Genomic DNA, 23,320 nt, shown 5'->3' with positions numbered 1-23,320 from the left:
AGTTGGGTATTCCCTACACTATGGCCATGAAGTTCTTACCCTTCTGGCATGCAGAGATCCTAGCTTAGTTCTCAGGGTCTCTTTTGAACCTTCCAGAGCCTCCAGGTTCTGCTTGGAGGGCTTTGGTGGAGCCCACAATCTCTTTCTGGACTAAAAGGGTCCAGGAGAGCCCTGGGCTGCAGTTTGCCTGGGCCCTCCTGGCCTTCTTAGAGGTGTCTGAGAGGGAAAACCTACTGTTGCCAGCTCTGGCCTTTGCAGTGATCCAAGACATGGCCCTCAGTAATGTAATAGCAGAAAGAAGTTGGTGGTCATGGTATTAAAGGCCAGGAAGTGAGACATCTCTGAGAAGGAAGGTTTATTAACAGACGACCAGGCCTGGTAGACTTCTGTCCAAAAAAACTGAGCCTTGGATAGGATTTCTAGGTCCCTTTTATACAGAAGAAGTAGGAGCAGGGTTCAAGAAGTGCCTTTAATGCTAAAAGAACTTTCTTTGTTAGTTTCTTAGAGTTTTAGGGGTTTGGATACCAGGTAGGTTTGTATTAACATATCACCCACATACCAGGTATGCTTGAATTAGCATCACCCACATGTCATCTGGATGTAAGTTCAAATACACATTCAGTCTGCATCCTTCCTGAATATTCAAAGCCTATAGAGACTATATCACTTAATTGGCTTCCCAGAAACTGGCAAACTTGGTTATAGAATTAAATAAGTTTAAATTAATGCACAAGCCATATTAATAGGAGTGTCTTCTCAGAGATCAGAAAATTCTGCCTACTGCTGGCCTACATGACCACAGTATAGCTGAGAGCAGCCTGTATTCCAGATAATATACAGAGAGACATTTTATACATTAAAATTCCTGGTAAACTTCATTTTCTATGTAGTTAAGTAACATGCTTAACATAGGTGTCCCTCTAAGCCCTTGTTTCAGAATCTGTACCACTCATATCCTGGGGAGGACTGGCAGACCCACTTCCAACCTACCAGGGCTAAGCATTTTCCCACCAGAAGGGGATAGCAAATGAGGTAGCTAAGACCCACTTCAGTTGAGCCTATTTGAGATGGTCCATGGGAGACCTTTCTTCACCCAGGACCTGGCAACTGGTTTCTGATCAAAACTTGGCAAGAAAACAAGCCTCTCTCTCAATTAGATGCAAAATGGAAGTAACTTTACTCAGTAGTTCTGATCACTCCTACAGCTTTTAAAGTTAAAGGACTTTCCAGCTTGATGCACTTATCCCAAATGAATCCAACTGTGCAAGAAAGTGCCAGCTAACCAGAAGCACCTGACAGTTCATATGAGTGCAAACTCTTGGATGACCTGAAATACATCTTGAAGAAACAAAGCTAAGTAGTGTCTGTCTCAAAGTCAGCTTTTCTTTCTAACTGTAGCCCAAATGCCCATTGTTAGAGGGAGGGAAAACCAGACACTCCTTAAGAAAACTTGTCTGTTTTCATTTCTTGAAGTTTAACTAAATGGGCAATGCTTCTTCTCTCTAGATTTAACCAACAGTGTAAAATAACTGTAAGAATACTTTAACCACCAACTTTGAGGAGGAGCAGCCTTTATAGGCACTTGACCTTTTCTGCATTGGTGGTTCAGTATCAACTTAGTGAGACCATATATCCTCAAAATTCTAACTAAGTTTATTTTTTCTAGAGTCAACATCTTGCTCACCATATAAAGACTTCACCCAGCTTCACCCAGGATACCAGATTCATCTTCCTCCAATGGAGATAGAGAAATCTTGTCAGATAGGGCCTACTGTCCGCATCTACCAGGAAGTAGCTACAGAAGAAAGACCATCTCTCTTCAGTATCTCTTTAAGAATAAAAGTGTAAACTCTCTGAGGGGGAATGAAGAAGGCTGGATAGGAAATCAGTAGACGGAGCTGGAACCTAGCAAATAGTCCACATGGACATCAATATACCCTAGATGGCTGCTGGAAGATCCTCATGAGATTCTGCCATACAGAATGGGATTTCCTCCAGAAGCCAGGAGAAGCCCTGGATATTCTCTAGGGGCCTTATCATTGGGCCCTCCTGAGGGTTTGATGACTGGGGTAATCAATCAAAACAACTAATAGATGGGTCTCCTACCATGCCATTAGCAAAGGAATGGAATAATTAATGGCTTAAAAAGCAAGCACAAAGGCCTTTTGTTCTCTCTTGGCTTTGCCCTGTCCCAGTGCCTGCTCGTGCCTTATTCTGGCTTGTTTGCTCCCACCTAGATCAATACCTAAGTAAAACTTGAGCATTTTTAATCTATAATGGGGAATTTTAATCTGTAAATAGGCCTACTTTATCACTTCCAGGCCCTTCTTCTCTACCAGGCCCCATGATCTGTTATTTTCTCCCATTTCTCTTCCCTCCCCACCTTAATAAATTACTGGTCTAATAGATGTGCCCTGCTTCTGAAATTCATTTCTTGCAGTTTAGTGAAGGACCTAAACAAAATCCAGTTACAATCTTACAGGGCAGTTAGTAGTCACCCAGAGTTATGTGAAGCACCTGTTTGCGTACCCCAAGAGAACAGAAGAGTATCTTGAAACATCCTTGAAAATATGGAAGGAGGAGTCTGCCCAACTGCACAGATGATTCATGAGTACAGCCCTCCACACTACAGATATCAATGACCACATAGCAAGCCAACTTGGAAGCTATTCCGTGGCTGGAATTGGAAGCTCAGTTTCACATAAACAGGGGTGGAAGACATGCTGTGGCACTAACTTCAGCTACTAATTAATAAATTTGATGGTATAAAGTATAGTCTGAAGAACAGCTGAAGTTTAAACCTGTCCAAGTTAGAAAGAGGCTGGTAGCTGCCATTTTAACTCCACCCCTGGCATGAGGGGAAGAGGGACTGATTGAAAATCACAGTGCTGGTAGGGATGGGCTTTTTTCCACCCAGATCAGATTGCAGCTGTAGCCTAAACCCCAGCCATATCTACACCAGGGAAGAAGCTTTGTGGACCTGCACAACCCCTCTGGGAATCTGCAAACCATGTCACAGGGGGTGGTGCTTATCCTATTCTAGTGGCTCAAGTCACCTGCAGTTAGAAACTACATTTCCCATAAATGCAGGAGGAAAAGACATTTGTCCACTGACTTCAGTTACTGATTGATGGACTCAGTTGGCTAAAGTATAATCCTAGGAACAGATAGAGGTTGGTCCTGTCCAAGTTTGAAAGAGATGAGTAGCCACCATTTTGACTCTGCCCTGGGCATGAGGGAAAGCCAGGCTGACTGAAAATCACACTGAAGTTAGTGATGGGCTTCTTTCCACTAAGATCAGACTGCAGCCCTAACTTAGGCTCCAGACCCACCTCTGGCAGAGAAGAAGTTTACAGAACATGCATCAAGCTCTTCAGGTAACTTCAGGTGCTCTCAGCTGGCACAGACTTAATCGTTGGATGCCTGGTGCTACATCACTTCACCCCAATAAAATAGGAGAGAAGCTGGGTTTCCTTGGGATCTCCAGACAAACACAGGCATTTTCAGCCCACATGAACTGGTTTGTTCAGTACCTTCAAGTTCATTTCCACCTCTGCTGCCCCATAGAATAGGAAGGGGCTGGTGTTCCCTCAGTCTCTCAGGGCAACTGCAGGGGTGTTGGGACTGCAAAAATTTGACTTTTGGACACCTGTGACTCCACCCCCATCCCTAATAGGACAAGAGAGGGAATGTGTTTGCCAAAGCTCTCTAGGTAACTGCAGGTGATTTTGGACCACACAGCCTGGACTGGTGAGTACTTGTGGACCCACTCCCAAACCCTAATAAGAAATTAGTGATTTGGTGTTTTCACAACCTTTCCAGGCAATGTCAGGCACTTTTGGCCTGCACAGACTAGACTCTTGAATGCCTGTGGATCCATCCGTCCCATCCAGTAGGATAGGAGGGGGCTTGTGTTTCCTCAGCCTCTCCAGGCAATGACAGGCATTTTGGCCTAGATGGACCAGACTGTTGGATGCCTATGGACCTTTCCACACCCTCAAAAAGATATGGGGAGAATATTCTTTTCCATTTGACTGGATTTGGCAGCCTTGTCAAAAATCAGTTTGCTTTGGATGTGAGGGTCTGTTTCTGAGATCTCAGTTCAATTCCATTGGTTTATATGTTTATCTTTGTGCCACTACCATCATGTTTTGAAGTCTATAGATATGTAACAAGTTATAAAGTTGGGAAGTGAGAGTCCTCTAACTTTAATCTTTTTCAAGATAATTTTGACTATACAGGGCCCCTTACCCTTCCAAATAAATTTTATAATTGGATTTCCATTTTTGTAAATAGACCATTACAGGGTTTTTTGGTTAACGAATCAATTTTATTGGTACATATTAATAAAGCATAAACCCAGTCAAATTGTACAATCCATTGTTTTTGGTGTAATCCCATTTTTGTGCATTCATCATCACAATCATTCTTAGGGCAATTTCATCATTCCAATAATAATAATACTAATAATAAAACAAAACTCATCACCTTTCAAAGTGTCTATACTTCTCCTGCCATACATAGCTGCTATTCTTTTCCTTCTCTTTAGTATATTTGTATTTATATTTTGCCAAAACAGTCTTATAGATTCAATATCACCCATATTCATGTTTTACATGAGGTTTTTCTGTGATATACCATTTTCAGCTTTCCTTTTAGTAATATACATGACTTTAGACTTTTCCTTTCAACCAATGTCAAATTCATAAAATAACACGGGCTAGTTACAAGCACCATGATATGCTTTCACCATTTATATTCATTTACAAAGATTTACAAATAACCTTTTTACCCATTATGCACAGATTAAATCTTTGTGTTCCATTCTCTAACCTCCTCCTATTTTCTGGTGACCTATATTCAATTATTAGATCCATGTGTTTACACAATACATTTAGTTCACAATACCACAATCATACAGTATTTGTTCTTTTGTGTCTGGCTTGCTTCACTCAACATAATGCCCTCCAGCTTCACCTATGTCATATGCTTCATGACGTCATTACTTCTTAATGCAGCATAATATTCCTTCATGTGCATCCACCATAATTGTTTATCTATTCATCAGTTGATGGACAACTGGGTTGTTTCCAACTTTTGAGTACCATGAAAAATGCCACTATGAACATTGGTGTTCAGAGGTCTATTCGTGCCACTGCTATCAGTTCTTCATTTTAGTTAGAAGACATTCTTTAATATGCAACATTTTACCAACATTAACACATTCATAATTGTCAGCAATGGTAACTCCATCAGATTAAATAAAACTGAGAGATTTAGTAGCTCAGCAGGTGATATGGCAGGGCCTGTGCCACAAAAAGACAATGGATGTCTATAGAAACATAAGAAGAAAGGAAACATGAGAAGGCACAGGTGACAAAAAATGATTAAGATTTCTCCTATCAATCCTACATTGGATGACTGAATTGCTAAAAGTCATTGAAAAATCAGCCCACTTGATGTTATCCCCCAAACAACAGAAGAAAATATGCAAAAGAGAAAGACTGACTATGAGTAGGGGGAATTGTGATTTCAGGGACCAATTAATCAAAATAAATTGGAAGACAGTATGTCTAATTTAATTCCCATCTGAAGGTTTCTGTGGGATTTCTAGAAAGGAAGAATGCCTTTGATGAGTTAGCCAGGCCAGAAAAGACTAGATTTTATTTGTATAAACATTTATTAATCTTATTTAGCTGGAAAAAGGGTCAATAATCTTAACAGTTTAGCAGGTTTTAAATTATTCTCTATATATTAGCAAAGACTTTCTGCTTATCTTCACATAATGTTACCTAACTGCAAATACTTATCAAATAATTGGCTGGGTTGTGGTGGTAGGGGGAAGAATGAGGAGACAGACAAAAACAGGCAGGAAGAAAGAAGGAAGGAGGGAAAAAAGAAGAAAAATAATTTTGATGGTAAAGGAGCTAAGATTGAAATGTGTTTCATGCTTGTGAATAACTCTATTGCTCACAAGGAAGGGGACTAGCACTTGTATGTTGGGATCTCATGGAAATTACATCATTTATCCCAAAAATAGTCCTAAGTGACAATTATTATTCTCTATTCATGAATTAGTGTTCTTAAGATTAGAATTAGTAAGTGCCAGTGATAAGGTTGGAACTTAAATTTATCCTACTAGCAAGTCATCGTGGGTTTTTTATTTTGTCTATACAACACATTTTTAAAATTTTTCTTCAAATCACTTTAAATACCAAATCACTTATGGACATTGAGACTAGGTTGTGGGTTCATAATAATTTGAAAAAATTGAGTCTTGAGTTTCATCACTACTCCTTTTGAAACCTGAAAATAGAATTAATTCTTTTAGTCTTGTGGAACAATGATTCCCAAATACACATCTAAAATAAAATTTTCACAGAAATTGGAATGATATAACAAACCACTGAATTTTTAACAAGGTTAAGGTATTCCATTTAAACTATCATTTATTCTGAGATTAGGTAATTTCTTTAGGTGAGCTTGGGAAATTAAAATATCCTTTTTAAAATCAAATAATGGTGACAGTAGATATAATTGGTTGGCAATTTACTTTAATATACTTGGAAAAATACAACCTTACATTAGTCCTTAATATTTTTTTTCCTTTATAGAAAGTTTTCTGACTTATGAAATCCAAGTTTGGAGAACTCTTGCTGTGATTCCTACTCCAGATTGACCAAATATATTTCAGGGATTTGAGAATGCTGAATTGAAAAGGACTTAAAAGGCAAACACAACCAATCCAATGTCCACAGAGACAATGTGGAATGAGTGTGGGAAGGGTAGCCATGGTGGCAGCTGGGTTTGGGGAATGGGAGGAAGAGATGAGATGTGGAGGCGTTTTCGGGAGGAGGAGATGTCCTGGGTGGTGCTTCACGGACAATTACGGGACATTGTAGATCCCCCCCAGGGCCCACTGGATGGAACATGGGAGAGTGTGGGCTATGATGTGGACCATCGACTAGGGGTGCAGTGATGCTCAGAGATGTACTTACTAGGTGCAATGGATGTGTCACGATGATGGGAGAGAGTGTTGCTGTGGGGGGAATGGGGGGTGGGGGCGGGGGGGTTGAATGGGACCTCATATTTTTTTAATGTAACTTTAAAAAAATAAATAAATAATTTTAAAAAAAAGGCAAACTGAACACCCTTTGCATTTCCTACCCCTCATTGTTGGGGATGATTTTATCTTGCATAATATGATGCAATTTATGATGCAGAACAGTAAGATCTGAAATGCCTGCCACTTTTGCCTTTTCTTCTTTGCCTAACTTTGTATTGTTATATTTATCATCTCTTAGAAGATTCATATTTTCCCCAACCAGTGGTGCCAGAGAGGACAGGGTATCTTTATACCCACACATCATGGTGTAGAGACGACCCTAAGTAGCATTTCTGATTAAACATGATCCAGATCATTTCTAAAGCCACAAAAATTTAAAACTGAATGGTGCCTTAGAAATCATATTCCAATAATTTGAGTTTATACATGAAAAATCTGAAACCCCAAAGACAGATAATTGGGTTTTATAAGGACAAAAAGTTAACCTGCTGACTATAAGAACAACAGTCCAGAAAGATTAGTGCATTTTTCCCTGAAGTAAAGGGTTATATCAAATATATGCGAAGTATAAATTATAATTTAAAAGTTATGCTTGGGAAATTTTTTTGCTTAATGGAATATTACTACCTTGAGTTAACTATCCATTTGCAGTCCTAAATTTTGCTAGCTTTCATGTGAAAGACAAAAGTAAAAGTATTTTCACCTAAATTATACTGATAAGGCTGTCTCACTAAAATGATCAGATAACTGGCACATATCCCCACATTTCCTAGATTCTGGGATAGAAGGATAAATAAAATGAGGTTTAACTCGTAAGAAAACTTATCCTCAGATTTAAAGACTCAGTAACTCATATCAATGACTTATTCCTTAAACTCATTTTAAACCCATGCCTCTTCTAATAAATGAAGAGAAGAAGTCAGTCTCACGTGCTTCCTTAATAATATTTAAATTTTTCAAACAGATTAAATAGCATGATTCAAACTGAATAAAAACAATAATGATTTCAAAATAATGTTTAACTTGAATATAAAACTTAAAATGTATATGTAAAAATAACTAATTTTGTGTATGTATTGTTTAGTCTGTAATCTCCCAGTACCTGATGTTGGTATATGTGCAATATTTGGTTATTACTGAGTAAACAAGAAATGAAGTAGTGTCAGAATAAAACTTATTGGGAAGGACTGAAAAATAAGTGGGGAGTATATCAAGCTAACTCTGTCCTTACTATTTTTATTACTTTTTGTTCCTAGTGTCTAACAAAGTTCATATTGCATATCTCTCATTCAATATTTAACTAATCAATTAATATGACTATTATATTGGTGGTTTTCTATAATTGTTTTCTATAATGCCTAATCTTAAAAAGAGAGTTCATTGTGGGTTTTTTGTCTTTATTTTTTTAATGCTACATTAAAAAAATATGAGGTCCCCGTATACCCACATTCCCCTCACCCCATTTCTCCCCACATAACAACAACCTCCTCATTATCATGAGCAAATAATTGCACTTGGTGAATACATCTCTGAGCACCGCTGCACCTCATGATCAATGGTCCACACCATAGCCCACACTCTCCCACAGTCCACCCAGTGGGCCATGGGAGGACATGCCTCCTAGTTGCTCAAATGCGGCATTTCTTTAAGCCAAACTAAACATATAATCACGCTGCATCCATCCCTCTCCTGGTGTGGTATATGACTACCAGGAATGAATCTCACTGGTCCAAAGGAATTATCCAAGGGTCAACTAGCAGAGCATCTAGAAAAAGACTTTGACCAAAAGGGGAATATATTAAATACAAATAAGTTTTTATGACTAAGAGATTTAAAAGTGAGTTGGGACGTCATTCCAGAGGTTACTCTTATGCTTCTCTCAGCGGGATCTCTCAGTGGGACTCCTGAGGATTCTACAGACATCTGGACACTATGAGCAGGGCACACAAGTTCAAGAATTTACCACCCTGTTAGTGGGCCTTACTTCTGCCTCTTTCATTTGAATGAATAATTAGCACTATACTTCTTAAATATATGTACCAGAGACTTAAATCCTTGGTTGTTTCATGTCCCAGTTAAGCCGTGAGTCTCAGCAGCATTGCAATATGTACTCTTCAGTTCATTGGATTCAACCAGAATAACTAATAAGGAGATGAGGATGGACAATTCCCATCCTAAAGAATAGAGAGTGTCTGTAACTGCATCCAAGATAGTTCCATCCATCTGCTCCATGTGATCGAAACCCCCTCTCAATTAGAAGCAGAATGGGCATCACCATTCCAAAATCCTCAATACTAGGGAATGAACAATGGGCTAAATTAGACTTACTATTGTTCCCTTAAACTAATTATTATTCTAGCAAATGGAAGAGCATTAATCATTGATAAAAAGGCAGTGGCCACCAGAGGTTCTGAGGAGTGGGAGTGTGGAGAATAATTGTAATATAGGGGCATTTTGGGGACTTTGGAATTGTCCTGCATGACATGGCATAGACAGATACAGGCCACTATATATTTTGTCATAATTTACAAAATTGTGTGAGACAGAGTGTGAACTATAATGTCAACAATAGTCCATGGTTAGTAGCAGTGCTTTGATATGTGTTCATCAGTTATAAAAAATGTACCACACTATTGAAAGATGTGGGAAATATGAGAACCCTGTATATTTTCAGGTAACATTTATGTAATCTAAAGCTTCTTTAAGAATAAATATATATATATATATATGTATATAATAGCCTATATCTGTCACTACAATATCATACAGGACAACTTCAATGTCCCAAAAATGCTTCCATATTGCACCTATTCTTCCCTGTCCCAACCCTCAGAATTTCTGATCGCCACAGCCAAAAAATAATTGGAAAAAAGTGAGTGCAATGTAGGTTAACTTAAATATTAAAATTATTTATTTTCATGTCCAGAAATACAGAAAAAAACAGATTTGCAAATGATTTATATTAATTATATTATTAGAAATGTTTATGCTAATGTTCCTTCCCTCCATTCTAACTGCCCCCATAAAACATTTAACCTCTCCCTTTCCCATACTTATGACATCAATTTTAGAAGAATCTTCTTAATAATTTTCAGAGGGCAACTGAAAAATATATAAAGGGCAGAAATGCTGGCAGTAATGAAGCTACTTAAGAAGGCAAGAAAATTTAAAAGGATTAAACCTGGTTCTCATCTTGTTCTGACTGTATTTGATTCCTTAATCCTCTCTTTGGATCCGAACTATTTCATCATACTACTTAGTAAAATCCAACTTATATTATGAAGGCTATTGCAAATAAGCTACTAATTTTGAGTATACTATCTCTGTTTAGATCATTTGTTGGTAAATCTTAATCTTGTTCAGCTCAGAGTCTGAACTGTGCAATGACATAAGTAGGTGATGGAAATTTTCCTATCCTTATCAGTGAGGCTCATACCCCAAATCCTGAACACAACTGGGTTTTATGTTAGCTGAGAGAATAAAGGAAAACTATTGAATACTTTGTATCCATTCAGAAATGATCTGAAACTATACTAGGTAAAGGAAGAACTACAATATTCCTTGAATCCTACCCTAGGTTCACTATTGATGGAATTTTTAAATGGTTTTAGATGCCTCTTGCTGGGTCCTAAGAAAGCAATAAACAGGCTTATACTCTCAGGGAACTGGTGAATTCCCTCCTGGGCAATACCTGTAATGAAGCCTATTCTCTCTTTCTGTTTGGATTTCTGTTTAATATTGGTAGGTATGCTCCTGATGTCCCTGTGCTCTTTCTGGCCTGATTCCCCAGGACACATTTTGGCTCAGATGTGGGCTTCAATGAAACCATGCATAGACAATCAAATGTAACTGCTTAAAACCAAAACAAAAAGCTCATTTTCACCAAGGGAACATCAGGTGTTCAAAGTAAGTGAAAGTCAAGTTATAACACCTTTTTAAAGACTAATATTTCCATCCAGACCTTTGCCTATTATCAGAAACAAAATTCAGATTCATAAATGACTGGTTTTACTAGATTATATATTTTTTTGCATCCATTGACTTGACTAATTTATTTGTGATGACAATGACCGAATCAATTAGCTCTTTTAATTTTTGCCCCCTTCATAAAAATAACTATCTCAAAAATACAGCATTTACTCTAATATAAGCTTTCTACTGACTTTTGCAGATAGGTTAATGCAGATTTTCTATCTATACATGTATCCTACTAGATTGAGAAAGACAATATAGTGATATCTAGACTCCTAGTATAAGGAAGTGAACATAGCACAAAAATATTTTAAATATATTTCTTCTTAAATAATGTCATAGAACCTGAAGTGCTCACAAGGCCTTTAGTTGAACACCAAAAATTTGAACTGTTATTTTGTCGACTCCAAGATTTCAATTGATATAGCACTCCAGGGAGTAGAATTCTGGGTATCAGGGATCAACTTATTTATAATTATTGTCTATTTCTCCATTCAACATGTATTTTTTAATGTTTACAATTTTGCAGGCAATGAGTTAAGCATTGCAGACAGAAAAAATGAGTAAGTCTTAATTTTGACTGGGGCAGACATACCAAAACAAACAAATAAATAATTACAAGTTGTGATAAGGAGCAATGAGAGATAAAACAAGATAATATATTAGAAAGTAACTAAAATTGTAGTCATGGGGAGCTATTTAGTTAGGGTGGTAAGTTTTGAAAACTGAAGGAGTTTGGAAAATGAAGGAAAAAACAAGACAGCTGTACAATGTACATTATAGGCAGGAGATACAGTTATTGCAAAGCACTTTTTGAAGTCATTTTAATTCCTTAGACCAAAAAAAATAAAAGCTCTAACCCCATATATATTTTCCACTTTGTCTATAATAAAAATTGTTTTTAGCTGAACACATAGTCACCCAGAATAATGGCTAATTTTTTTTTTATCCTGACTTGCCTCTTGCAGGATCATGTAGCTGATTTTTAACTGGTGGGTTACAGTCTGAAAGGACATTTACAACTCCTAGGTATCCCTTTAAAGGGAATAAGCATGCCTCCCCTTTCTCCTTTTTCCAAATTTACTATTTAGAATGTGATGAGGTACCTTGGACAATTCAGACTAGGGAAACACTCAAGAGATATTGGAGTTACAGTACAGGAGTCTTGATCTCCACGCACTTTGCAAAGAAAAGTCACCACACTTGCTCAGACTTGAATGTTAAGTAGAAATATGTTTCACTATAGTTTGTACCACGACTCAATCACAGCCAAATACATAGTCTAACTAACACATCTTGTCAGAATAGAATACAGGAAAAAAGAGAAAAATGCCTGAGGGAAATATTTGAGAAGTCATGCCACTCAACTATGAGCTATGTTCATAGAGTTCACCTAACTATGGTTTATAGCTCAGAAAAATTGCACAGTGTACATGTACATAGAGATTCATTCTAATAATGCTCTAGGAGTATTGTTTATTGGATCATATTGACTAAAGTTTAGAAATTCAGGCTTTCAGCATTTGTATTTTTACATTCAGTGGGTATAAATGTACTGAACTATATCCCATGGGAGCCATAATAATTTTGGACAAAAGAATCTTTGAACTGCAATCAATATTATTTTCCCTAACACTTTTGTTGTTAAAGGAAGCATTGTCATAAGGATAATTTCAGGTTAATGAATAGTTTTATTTGTGTTGGACATTTTTCAGGTTGACCAAAAGGAAATTCTACTGATTTGAATTTAGTGTTTGATTTCATTATTGAAAAACAATTGAAATCCATTTTCATTCCTTATATCCTTTTACTCCTGCATTGAACAATTCATTTAAATGCTGCCGTAACGTACTAAAACATTTACAAATAAAATAATATAATGTCTGAAATGTGGTTTAATGTAACTTGGGGTAGAGGAAGTGGATTAAGGTATAGAGGAAAAAAAGACTGGCCATGTGTTAATATTGTTTGAAGCTGAATAATGGATACATGGGGTTCATTATAAAATGAGTTTTCTGTTGAATATGTTTGAATTGTTCCTTGGTAAAAAGTTTCATCTATCCATTGATCAATTGATAAATTTAAGACAGATATAAAATTTGTGTATATGTTTCAGAGTGGAAAAAATTAGCTAGTTTAGTGATATAGGGCAGGCCTATGACTTCAGACCATTTCAATCCAGTATTACATGTTTTACTTCACTTAAAGATGGTGTAGAGAATTTATAATTTCCTTCCCATTTCCATTCCCTGCACACATAATTTGGATCATCATTGTTCAAACTTTTTGTTTGTTTGCTTTTTTCCCTCTTCCCAGATGAATATTTAGAAAAGAATGAATGCTACCTCTTTGTTCACAAATTGTGGAAATACAATATTATTTAGAAGAGGCTGAAAAATTCCTCTATTATGGGCCAGAATAAAATTTACAGAGCAAAGAGTCAAGGTCTAGCTCTTAGCTCTGCTTCTGAAGCTTTCATAAACAAAGAAATACTGAGGTCAGTAGGAGAGGACTAACAGCAGTCCTTCGTATGGAGCAGTGTCTCTATTATTCCTTGAAAAGTTCAAAGGAGGCAAATATAAAGCCTTGAGTAAGGGCTACACTTATAGATGAATCATCAGATATGCCATAAAGAGCAGGATAAAGAGAACTTTGTCAAAAATCAATACAAGAAAAAATATGGTTTGGGAAAAATGAATAAATGGCTGAGGAAGTTCTGCTGAATAAATTATCTGTGAAGTTCAAGGAAATTACTATCCACCAAGACCTTTAGTAACTGAGAAATAAGAAAATGAAACAGGGACATATATTAAAGAGTTTACCTTCCCACTCCAAGAATAGATGGTAGTGAAATTTCTTTGGGCTGACTTCCAGAAAACACAGAGAAGGCATTTATGTGATTGATTTGAGGGCATTTTTGAAGCATGAGATAAGTCCTGCATTTATGTCCCATCATTTTCTTCAGTTATGCCAAAGCTTCAGAAAATCTTCCTTAGGAAAACCTTTACCATTTCTTGGAAACCCTTTCTGCAGGTGCCAAAATGTGAAATTCCTTGTAACTTAGTTATTACAGAGTATACCTAGGCTTTCTGAAAGCAATAAGGATATAAAGTGCAATGAGGAGGGAGTTGCTAAAGTGGAAGAAAGTGAGCTAGTGTAAAGGGAGGGCCAAGGACTATTTTCCTGACTTCACACTTTTAAGTAGATCACTTTTGAGATGGACAGTCGCATATGGGGCTTTCCTGTCAATCTGCAAGAAAAATCTGATTGTCAGGTCATAACTACTGAAGAATAAGAAGAAAACATTCTCTCTGCTCCTCCATCATTTACTTTTCTGTCCACAGACTGTGCTCAACAAATACAGAACTTTAAGTCATTCAGATATTCTTGTTCCAGAATTGAGTGTAGGGAATAATCTCAGGAGGACCAGGGAGAGAAAGTGAGAGGAGAGCCTATTGGTACTTTTAACTATGTGGGTTAAATAGACCCTAAGAAAGTGAGTAATCTCCTGGAAATAGTTTTCTTTGCCTTTATAAAACAAAAATATATTTTGGGGAAGTGGATGTAGCTCAAGTTATAAGGCCTCCACCTACCATATGGGAGGACCTGGGTTTGATCCCTAGGACCTCCTTGTTAAAAAGAAGAAGAGAAAGTGTGCCTTTATGGTAAGCCAGTGCCCATGTGGCAAGCCAAGTGCCCATACTTTGAGCCAAGTGCCCATGTGGGTGCCTGTGTGGTGAGCCAAATGCCCATGTGAGTGCCTGTGTGGTGAGCTGAGTACTTGCATGGTGAGCTGAGTGCCTGTGTGTGTGCCTACATGGTGAGCCAGTGCCTGCATGGTCAAGCCAGTTCCTGCCCGGTGAGCTGAGTGACTGTGCAGCAAGCTGCGTGCCCACGTGGTGAGTCAGTGCCCGTGCAAGTGAGACACACAGCAAGATGATGACCTAAGAAAAAAGAGACAAGGGGGAGAGTCAAGGTGAAGCACAGCAGAGACCATGTACTGAGGTGGTGCAATTGACAGGGAACCTCTCTCCACATCAGAGGTCCCCAGGATTGAATCCTGGTGAATCCTAGAGGATAAAGACAAGAAGAGGAGAGAAGACAAAAAGAGAAATAGATATAGAAGATCACATAGTGAATGGACACAGACATCAAAAATATCAGGGTGGGAGGAGGAGGGGAGAGTGGGAATAAAATATAAAGGAAGTCCTTAATTTAAAAAAAAAGTTTAAAAACCTTACAAAAAAACATTTTAAAAATATTTTAAAATGAAATTAATATGCTAATAAAATCATATCACCGTTTTCCCAAATAGATTGTTAAGAAATATAATTAATGCTGATCCAGAAAATAATAAACACATAAAGTTTGGACAAGGCTCTTCCATTGTAAGTACCCACAACTCATGCACAATTCCAGAAATTATTACTTGCAATCCCATTGTAACACAAAATTATATTAAAGTACAAATCATTTTAAAGCAGACAAACCAGAGACATTTATAGTTCCCCTTTGAAAAAATAAATTTAACACTGCTTTGATACATCATAATGTGAACCTTACAATGAATAATAAGGAGATACATAAATACACTATTGCTAGCAGCACAAAGGTAGATTTCTAATAAGGTATTATTTTAATAACAAAGTAAAAGCGAAATCAACACTTGTCCAGAGAAAACTTTAGAAAAGTTTCAATTAATCTTTAATATTAGAATTCATTTGGATTTTACTGGCTTTAATTGCCAAACTTATTAGCATCATAATTGCATGCCTAAAAAAATCCTTTCTCTAAACATGCTAGAGCACTTGTTTCATTTCTACTTTCTTTTGGCATGTGTCTTCATTATATAGCACACAGATTTTATATAATCATTTTATTTTAAAAAGTTAGAGCATTTAGCTAAACCATGTTTTAAATATTCTAAGACTCTCAATCTCAGGTTTAATTATTACTCATCTCTTGTGTCTTTTTCCTGCATAATAATAGTAACAGGAATCAGGCAAGGCATTGTAAAACATGCCCAAGCCTGCCAAAATTAATCTCCTGAACTTTTCTTCTTTTTTTTAAGATTTATTTTTATTTATTTTCCAGCCTTCCCCTCCTCCCACCCTGCTGTTTTTACAATCTGTGTTGTCTTCTCTTCTCATTTTCTCTCCTCTAGAATTCACCAGGATACAATCCTGGAGACCTCTGATGTGGAGAGAGGTTCCCTGTCAATTGTGCCACCTCGGTTCCTATTTCTGCTGTGCTTCACCTTGACTCTCCCCTTGTCTCTCTCAAAGCATCATTATCTTGCTGTGTGACTCACTTGCACGGGGCACTGGTTCACCACACGGGCACTAGTGTGGGCACTTGTACAAGTACGGACTCACCATGTGGGCACTCACATGGGCACTGGCTTGCCACATGGGCATGCTTTCTCTTCTTCTTTTTCACCAGGAAGCCCCAGGTATTGAACCCAGGTCCTCTCATATGGCAGGCAGAAGCACTATCAGTTGAACCACATCTGCTTTCCTCCTGCACTTTTCTTAAAATGTGGAAAAATTGCCTTCTGTAGCTGCTGGGAGGTACACTGTGCAGGCCTCAGAATGGTAGGATTAAGGAAATCTGAATCAGAAAAATTACTACAGATTCTAGGGCCCACATTCCTGACTGTTTTCAACTCCAAGTTTAGCTTGTATAAGTGACTTGACAGTTACCACCTAGCTTAGTGTAAGAAATACAATGCAGCAAGATTTTGAACAGGTTTATGCAACTCTGTTTCAAATTTTCTCTAGTAGACAGTTCCATACATCTCCAGAGATGCTTTTGGGAATAGTTTATTGTAGAAAAACTGTGAAAGGTAGCTATCTGTTGTTTGCTGAGCCTATACAGCCATTGGTCTCATATTGTATGGACTTGGACATGTTAATTCCCTGGGTAGAATCAACATGACGTCTTATAGAGTGATAGAAAATTATCTTAAGAGAATTTTTATATTTTTCTTAATTTAAACAAACTATTTTGTCAATGGGTGTGACATAGAATGTTTCATATTGGCAATGAAATGAAGGAAGTAGCTGTTTGAATCTTCAAACCCTAGAGTGTTATCACACATGGAAGATAAAAAAGGATCCCATGTTTATGACACTTCACTAACATAGAGTAATATATTGTCTACCTTAGAATACAACCAAAAATTAATATTTGAAAATTGTGATTATCTGGATAAACAGACAAGTACATTGACTCTGAATACAATAGCTTTTTAAATAAACTAAGTACTTGTGGTAGCTTCAAGCCAAGACTGTGACTTTGGATCACAGATAAAAATACTGACTCTAGTTGAGAGAATAGGTTTATAGGGTGTCATTGAAATTTTATTGCTTAAGTTTTATAGACTTGATAACAAATTTATTACATTTAGTCTTAATATCAATGATGATGGAGCAGAAAACTCCAAATAGGTTCTGTTATGAAGATATGAATTCCCATACACTTAAGATGGAGCATAATTTGAAAGCTATGAGTATTTCCTTTAAGTATTTTTTCCAAGGTTTGGAATTTTGTAAATGTGTTCTGATATACTAGTACTAAGACCACTTCGGGATTTTTTTTAGCATAATTCAGTAGTCATGGTAGAAGTGGTATGGGTGCCCATGAAGGGTTTTGCATGGAGTTGGATGCTATCAGGCAAATCTTGTCTTGAAAGCCGTCTTCTGAACTCATTAGTGGTGAAGTAGTATATGATTGGGTCAAAGCAGGAATTTAGACTAGCAAGACACAGGGCTACAGAATGAAATATCAGAATCACCCTTCTGGCTAGGCAGCTTTTAATTTCATTGGATTTGACCAGGAAATCTAAAGGAAAACTGAAGTGATAAGGTGCAAAACAAATTAGGAATACCCCCGCACAGGTTAAAATCATCTTCAAGGCTTTCTTTTTCTCTCCAAGATCTTGGACCACAGGATAATTATCTTGCAGTGATAAAACTGTCTTCCAGGTACAATACAGGATGATAAGAAGAGGAGTAACAAATCCAATCAACTCGCCAATAGTCATCATGGCAATTGAGTGGGTAAGATTGACATTCCTGGTAGGAAGATCCACAAAACATTTGGTTTTGTTGCCCAGGGTATCATCACTGATTCTGAGAAGAGGAAAGAGCAGACAGGCAAGGCAAATGACCAACCAGCCAGCAATACTGATGTAAAGGTCATATTTTTTTTTGCAGTCCTGGAAACGAAAGGGGTACATGAGAAACCAAAATCGCCTCACACTGATGCAGACCAAGAAGTAGATGCTTGCATACATGTTTACATACTTCAGATAGAAACAGAACATGCAGAAGCCAGGCCCAAATGGCCAGTCATGATTCAAGTAGTAAAAGATCCTCAGTGGCAAGGAAAGAACTTGTAGTAAGTCAGCAATGGCTAAGTTTATCATGAATATCACAGCCTTTTTGGTTTCTTTCATGTAGCCATAAAATATCCACAAAGCTAATATGTTCCCTATGAGACCTGGCACAAGAATGACAGTGTATGTTATTGCATAGATAAAGTACCGAAAATCTGTATTTTCGCCATCTGGTCCGGTACATGTTGCATTAACAAGCATGTTTCTTTCTAGAGAAAATGTCTTTGACAAATGGTGGTTCAAGGCCTATTTTTACAGTCAACTGCTGCTCTTTCTAAAGACTGATAGCAGATGGATAAGAAGTACTGAGTATAAAACAAACTTTTCCTTTTACCACAACTCTCTGAGTCTCTGCATGTGGCTTGGAAGGCTTTTCGAAGATCTATTTGCATATTTTCTTTGGATTAAAATACATGTAAATCTAATTTGCAAACACAGATGATAAGAGGTGATAACTTCTCATTTTACTATATTACATTGTCTTCTGGGATATCATAACAGTTGATCTTCTCCTATTTTGAATGTGAATGTGCCATAAAGCAGCTCCTCAAATTCCCATAATATGATAGACATCTCTTTTCAGGTGTTTGGCAGGTTGTTTTTCTGATTTGGTTCACATAGAAGATAGGCTTGCTTTAGTGCACAGTGGGACCACCACTCTTCAGAGATGATTAACTTGGGTAGATCAGTTTTCTGGAACTTATGCATTTATGTGTTGTAAGATGAATAGTGGGTAACAAAAAGCTGCAAGTGAAAGAAAACAATGCAATTATTGTCTGGTATATTTTTGCAAAATGAAAAAAAATGTATGTTAGTTTGAATGGAAAGTTCTGATTTAGCAGACATTGTTGTGCTATAATTTCTACAAACACTTGAGATTGACCAAAAAGTATACCTAGAAGGAACTGAGAACTAACCTATCCCCTTGCTTACTCAAAGTGTGATCTATGACCCAGCAGCAGGAGCATCACATATGACCTTGTTAGAAATGCAGAAGAGTCTGAGGCCCTACATTGAACTTTCTAAATCAGAAACTACATTTTATCAAGAATCTTATGTGTTTCTTATGCATATTAACATTTGAGAAGCTATAATCCATACCACTGTTGCACAAATCTCACTAATTGTCAGAATTATCTGGGGAAATTTCAAATCATACAGGTTTATGTGTGTCTCCACCAGTGATTCTAATTCAATATGTTTGGAATAGGGCCTAAAATATTTATTTTTTTCAAAGCTCCATAGATGAGTCTGATATAGCCAGCCCAACAATGGTCATTGAACTGTCATTTGGGGGCCACTGATTTAGTCCAAATCTTTCTTAGATATCTGAAAAATAAGTCAGCAAACATCCTCTCTTTAAATACTTCCAGTTAATGGGTCATTCAGTCGCTTCTCAATTATCCAAAGTAGCAGGGTACAGCAACTATGCAGAGAATAAAAATCCCCCAGAAACTTGACTCAGCTGGGTCCATATCCCTTTTCATGTCATAAACAAATTTTGGCTTAGGGAATTTGATAGTTGTTAAAGATATGCGGGAAGAATAAAATTAACATAGGAATGATGAAACATCTGGCTTTGAATTATCAAATTCATATGGATAATCAAATTCATGTTGCTTGAAGTTTGCTTGCTTTGGACCCTGAAGGAATTATTATTTTGCCTCAATTACCTGTTAAGTAAAATAACATATTTTTCAAAATTTGGTGCACATTTTCATTAAAAGCCTTGAGGAGTATTATGAACTATGCATTAGGGTTGAAGAGGATGATGCTTAAATTCATATATCAATTTAGCTAGGTTATAGTATCCAATTGTTCAGTCAAGCAAGCACTGGTCTGATTGCTACTATGAGAATATTTCATTGATTTAAATCATTAGTTGATTAACTGCATCAAAGGATGATTACATCTACAATCAACAAAGGAGCTTGCCTTCAGAAATGAGGGAAGTCTCATCCAAACAGTTGAAGCACTTAAATGATTTCAGCAGCCAGAAAGATTTGCAGTCTACCCTACTGAATTTAGATTTTCTAATCCCAATTGTTGTGTGAGCCAATTCGTATAATATTTATTTATAATAAAAATATGCATATATATCCTGCCAGTTCTGTTTACCTGGAGAATAAAAATTAATATAGATTTTGGTATCTAGAATGGTTTCTGATGAAAAAGATCTTCAAGATGAGCTTTTTGTGTTGGTTCTGGGTTTTTGGAAGTGATTCTCAAATCTGATTTGATTAAAAGTAATTAATGATTCTATTTCTAATGATCAAGATGGCAGTGAGGGAATATTTTGTGAAATGGCAATAGAGATATACAAAATATCACCATTAGATACCACTACTCATTTATAAGAGACAAGGCCCTGGGTGGCAGTGTATTTGATACCTTAACAATATTTTGTGGAGTTAAAGAGTGTAATGATGTTGGCTGGTTGTTCCTTAATACATTGGATACAGTTGTTAAAGAAAAGGGTTAGTTCAAGTCTTACAATTTCCAGATCAATGCTGCATGGATATGACAGTTTCTATTTGTTCTCTGAAAAAAAAAAACATTTCTTGTAGCTACAGACTTGAGATTTCTGAAAAAACAGAACCAAAAACTTAGGGTGTGAAAGACTGAATTACAAAGTTAACTTAATTCCCAACCTTACAAGGTGTTTGCTATTAAACTGAGAGAATTGATGTGGAAGGAAAGAGTTTTTAAAAATTGGAATGTAGTCATTGGTCTGATAATGATGATGGTAGAGAAATTGAAACCCATGATTTCCCTGAGTCTATTTTGCCATTTAAAGTTTTAATGGTCTGCCTGAGAAATCAGCTATCTAACTTCTATTCTGCCTTGAGGATCAGCTATCCCTCCTCCACCTAAAGAGCTTAACCAGGCTGTGCCTGACAAACCTGCAACTGCCCCTCCTGAGGAAACAGCTCTCACACCTCTGCCTGAAAAGTTTAAACTTATTTTACCAGATAAAACTGTAATAGAATGTGCTGAGGTAGGTGACTGGTAAGACACTGTTACTTCTTTACAGGATCAACTCCTACCAACCCTCTTTACTTCCAGACCTATAACTAGATTGAAGTCACAACAGGCCCAAAAAGGTGGTGTGCAAATTGTGATCCATGAAGAGGTACACTTCACTCCATAAAAACAGCATGACTTTTCCAATTATATAGATAGGAATCAGGAGAATATATGGGGAAATGGGTACTAAGTTTTGGGATAATCATCGAAGGAACATAAAGTTGGATTGAGTTGAATTTATTGATATGGGCACATTACACAGAGATTCTTGATTCAACACTGCCATTGGAAGAGTCAAAAAAGGCTACAACAGCTTCTTTGGATGGCTAGTGGAAGCAGGAACCAAAAAGTGCCCTATATTTTAATTATAAATGCTAGAACTGCCCTAATAAAATGTAGACTATGAGGTACAAAGGCTTAGAGAGATTGGAATGTTAGAGTGGATTTCTCATGTAAGACCTGCTCAATCACTGCAAAAAATGTTGAAAGGGCCTCCTCATCCATCTCAAGAAAGTCCAGTGGGTACACTTTTAACCAACACTGTGAGGAATAAATTTGTGATAGCAGCTTCATCATCCCTGAAGAGCTCTGTGGTCGCTCTTCTCTCTAGGTCAGATATTACTGTAGGAACTGTTGCTACTGAACTTGGATTGGATCCTTAAACACAATGGGGATGATCAGATCATGGGTTGCCAGGAGCCAAATGATGACAATTAATAGCAAAAAAAATGTGGGCATGAATAGTGTAAGGGACGGCAGAGTCAAAGCTGTAATACAAATAGTTGCAGAGACATATGGTGTTAGCTAGTTGATCATAGCATGCCTAGAAGTGAAAAAGATTGGCCTTCTACAATTTATTACATGATCTGTATAAGAAGAATTGTTGTAGGTCAAGTAAACAAATGTTTAACTTGAATAACAAAAACTGAGAATCTGATAGTTCACAGACCCAGAAGCCCCTGAATGAAAAGAAAGCTGTGTCCTATTGGAAAAGGACTCTGCTATAATGCTGAAAATTTATACTATAAATCCTCCTCCCAGTCTTCCTCAGAGAGACATATAGCCTTTTATCAGGGTGTCTGTGCATTGGAGAAAAGGAAATTTTGCATGATTGTTCTGTAAACCTAGAACTTCTCTCATGAAAGAAAGGAAGAAAGAGAGAGAAGGAGAGAGGGAGAGGAGAAGGGGGAGAAGGAAAGGAAAGGAGAGGATAGGAGAGGAAAGGAGAGGAAAGGAAAGGAAAGCAAAGGAGAGGAAAGCAAAGGAGAGGAAAGGAATAAGAATCACTCATTATTTTAGGAATTATTAGACAATGCCAGAACTGATATTAATACCAGGAGACCAAAAACATCACTGTGGTCCACCTTAAAGTAGAGTCTAACAGAGGTCAAATGATCAATGGGTTTTAGTCCAAGTCCATCTCACAATGGGTCTAGTGGGGTCACAAACCCATTATGTGGTTATTTGCCCAGTTCTGAAATGCATATTTGGAACAGAAATACTCAGCAACTTGTGACATACTCCACACCTTGGTTCTCTGACCTGTGGTTTGAAGGCTGTTATAGTAGGATTGCCCCCTCCTACAATAAAAAAAAAAAGCACAAAGTCTAGTTGGCCTATTGGGATTTTTTTCCTTATTAGAGAAGCTGTGGGTTTAGAGAACAATCAGGCATAAAATACAGAATACTCATATACCACCATATTAACATCTTGCATTGTCAAGGAACAATTGCTACAATTGATAATAGCACATATTTTAATAGTTGTACTATTATCTTTAGTCCATGTTTTAACTTAGGGTTCACTCTGTAGTGTAGATCCATGGATTTTTTTTTAAATTATAAGATTATCATTAT

At 37.1% G+C, this 23,320-nt stretch overlaps 1 protein-coding gene across 1 annotated transcript in view; it reads right to left on the bottom strand.

Annotated features, from left to right (window-relative positions):
- Positions 1-17,278: 17,278 nt before the first annotated feature.
- Positions 17,279-23,320, bottom strand: part of GPR174 (G protein-coupled receptor 174) — a 117,000-nt gene continuing 110,958 nt past the window's right edge. Inside the window, exon 4 of the mRNA XM_004482214.3 lies at positions 17,279-19,181. Coding sequence (XP_004482271.1) covers positions 17,637-18,638 — 1,002 coding nt within the window. The 5' untranslated portion in view covers positions 18,639-19,181 and the 3' untranslated portion in view covers positions 17,279-17,636. The remainder of the gene's footprint in view (positions 19,182-23,320) is intronic.

The sequence above is a fragment of the Dasypus novemcinctus genome, chromosome X (genome assembly GCF_030445035.2).
Source record: "Dasypus novemcinctus isolate mDasNov1 chromosome X, mDasNov1.1.hap2, whole genome shotgun sequence".
Classification (NCBI taxonomy): Eukaryota; Metazoa; Chordata; class Mammalia; order Cingulata; family Dasypodidae; genus Dasypus; species Dasypus novemcinctus.
This window is presented reverse-complemented; position numbering and strand designations above follow the sequence as displayed.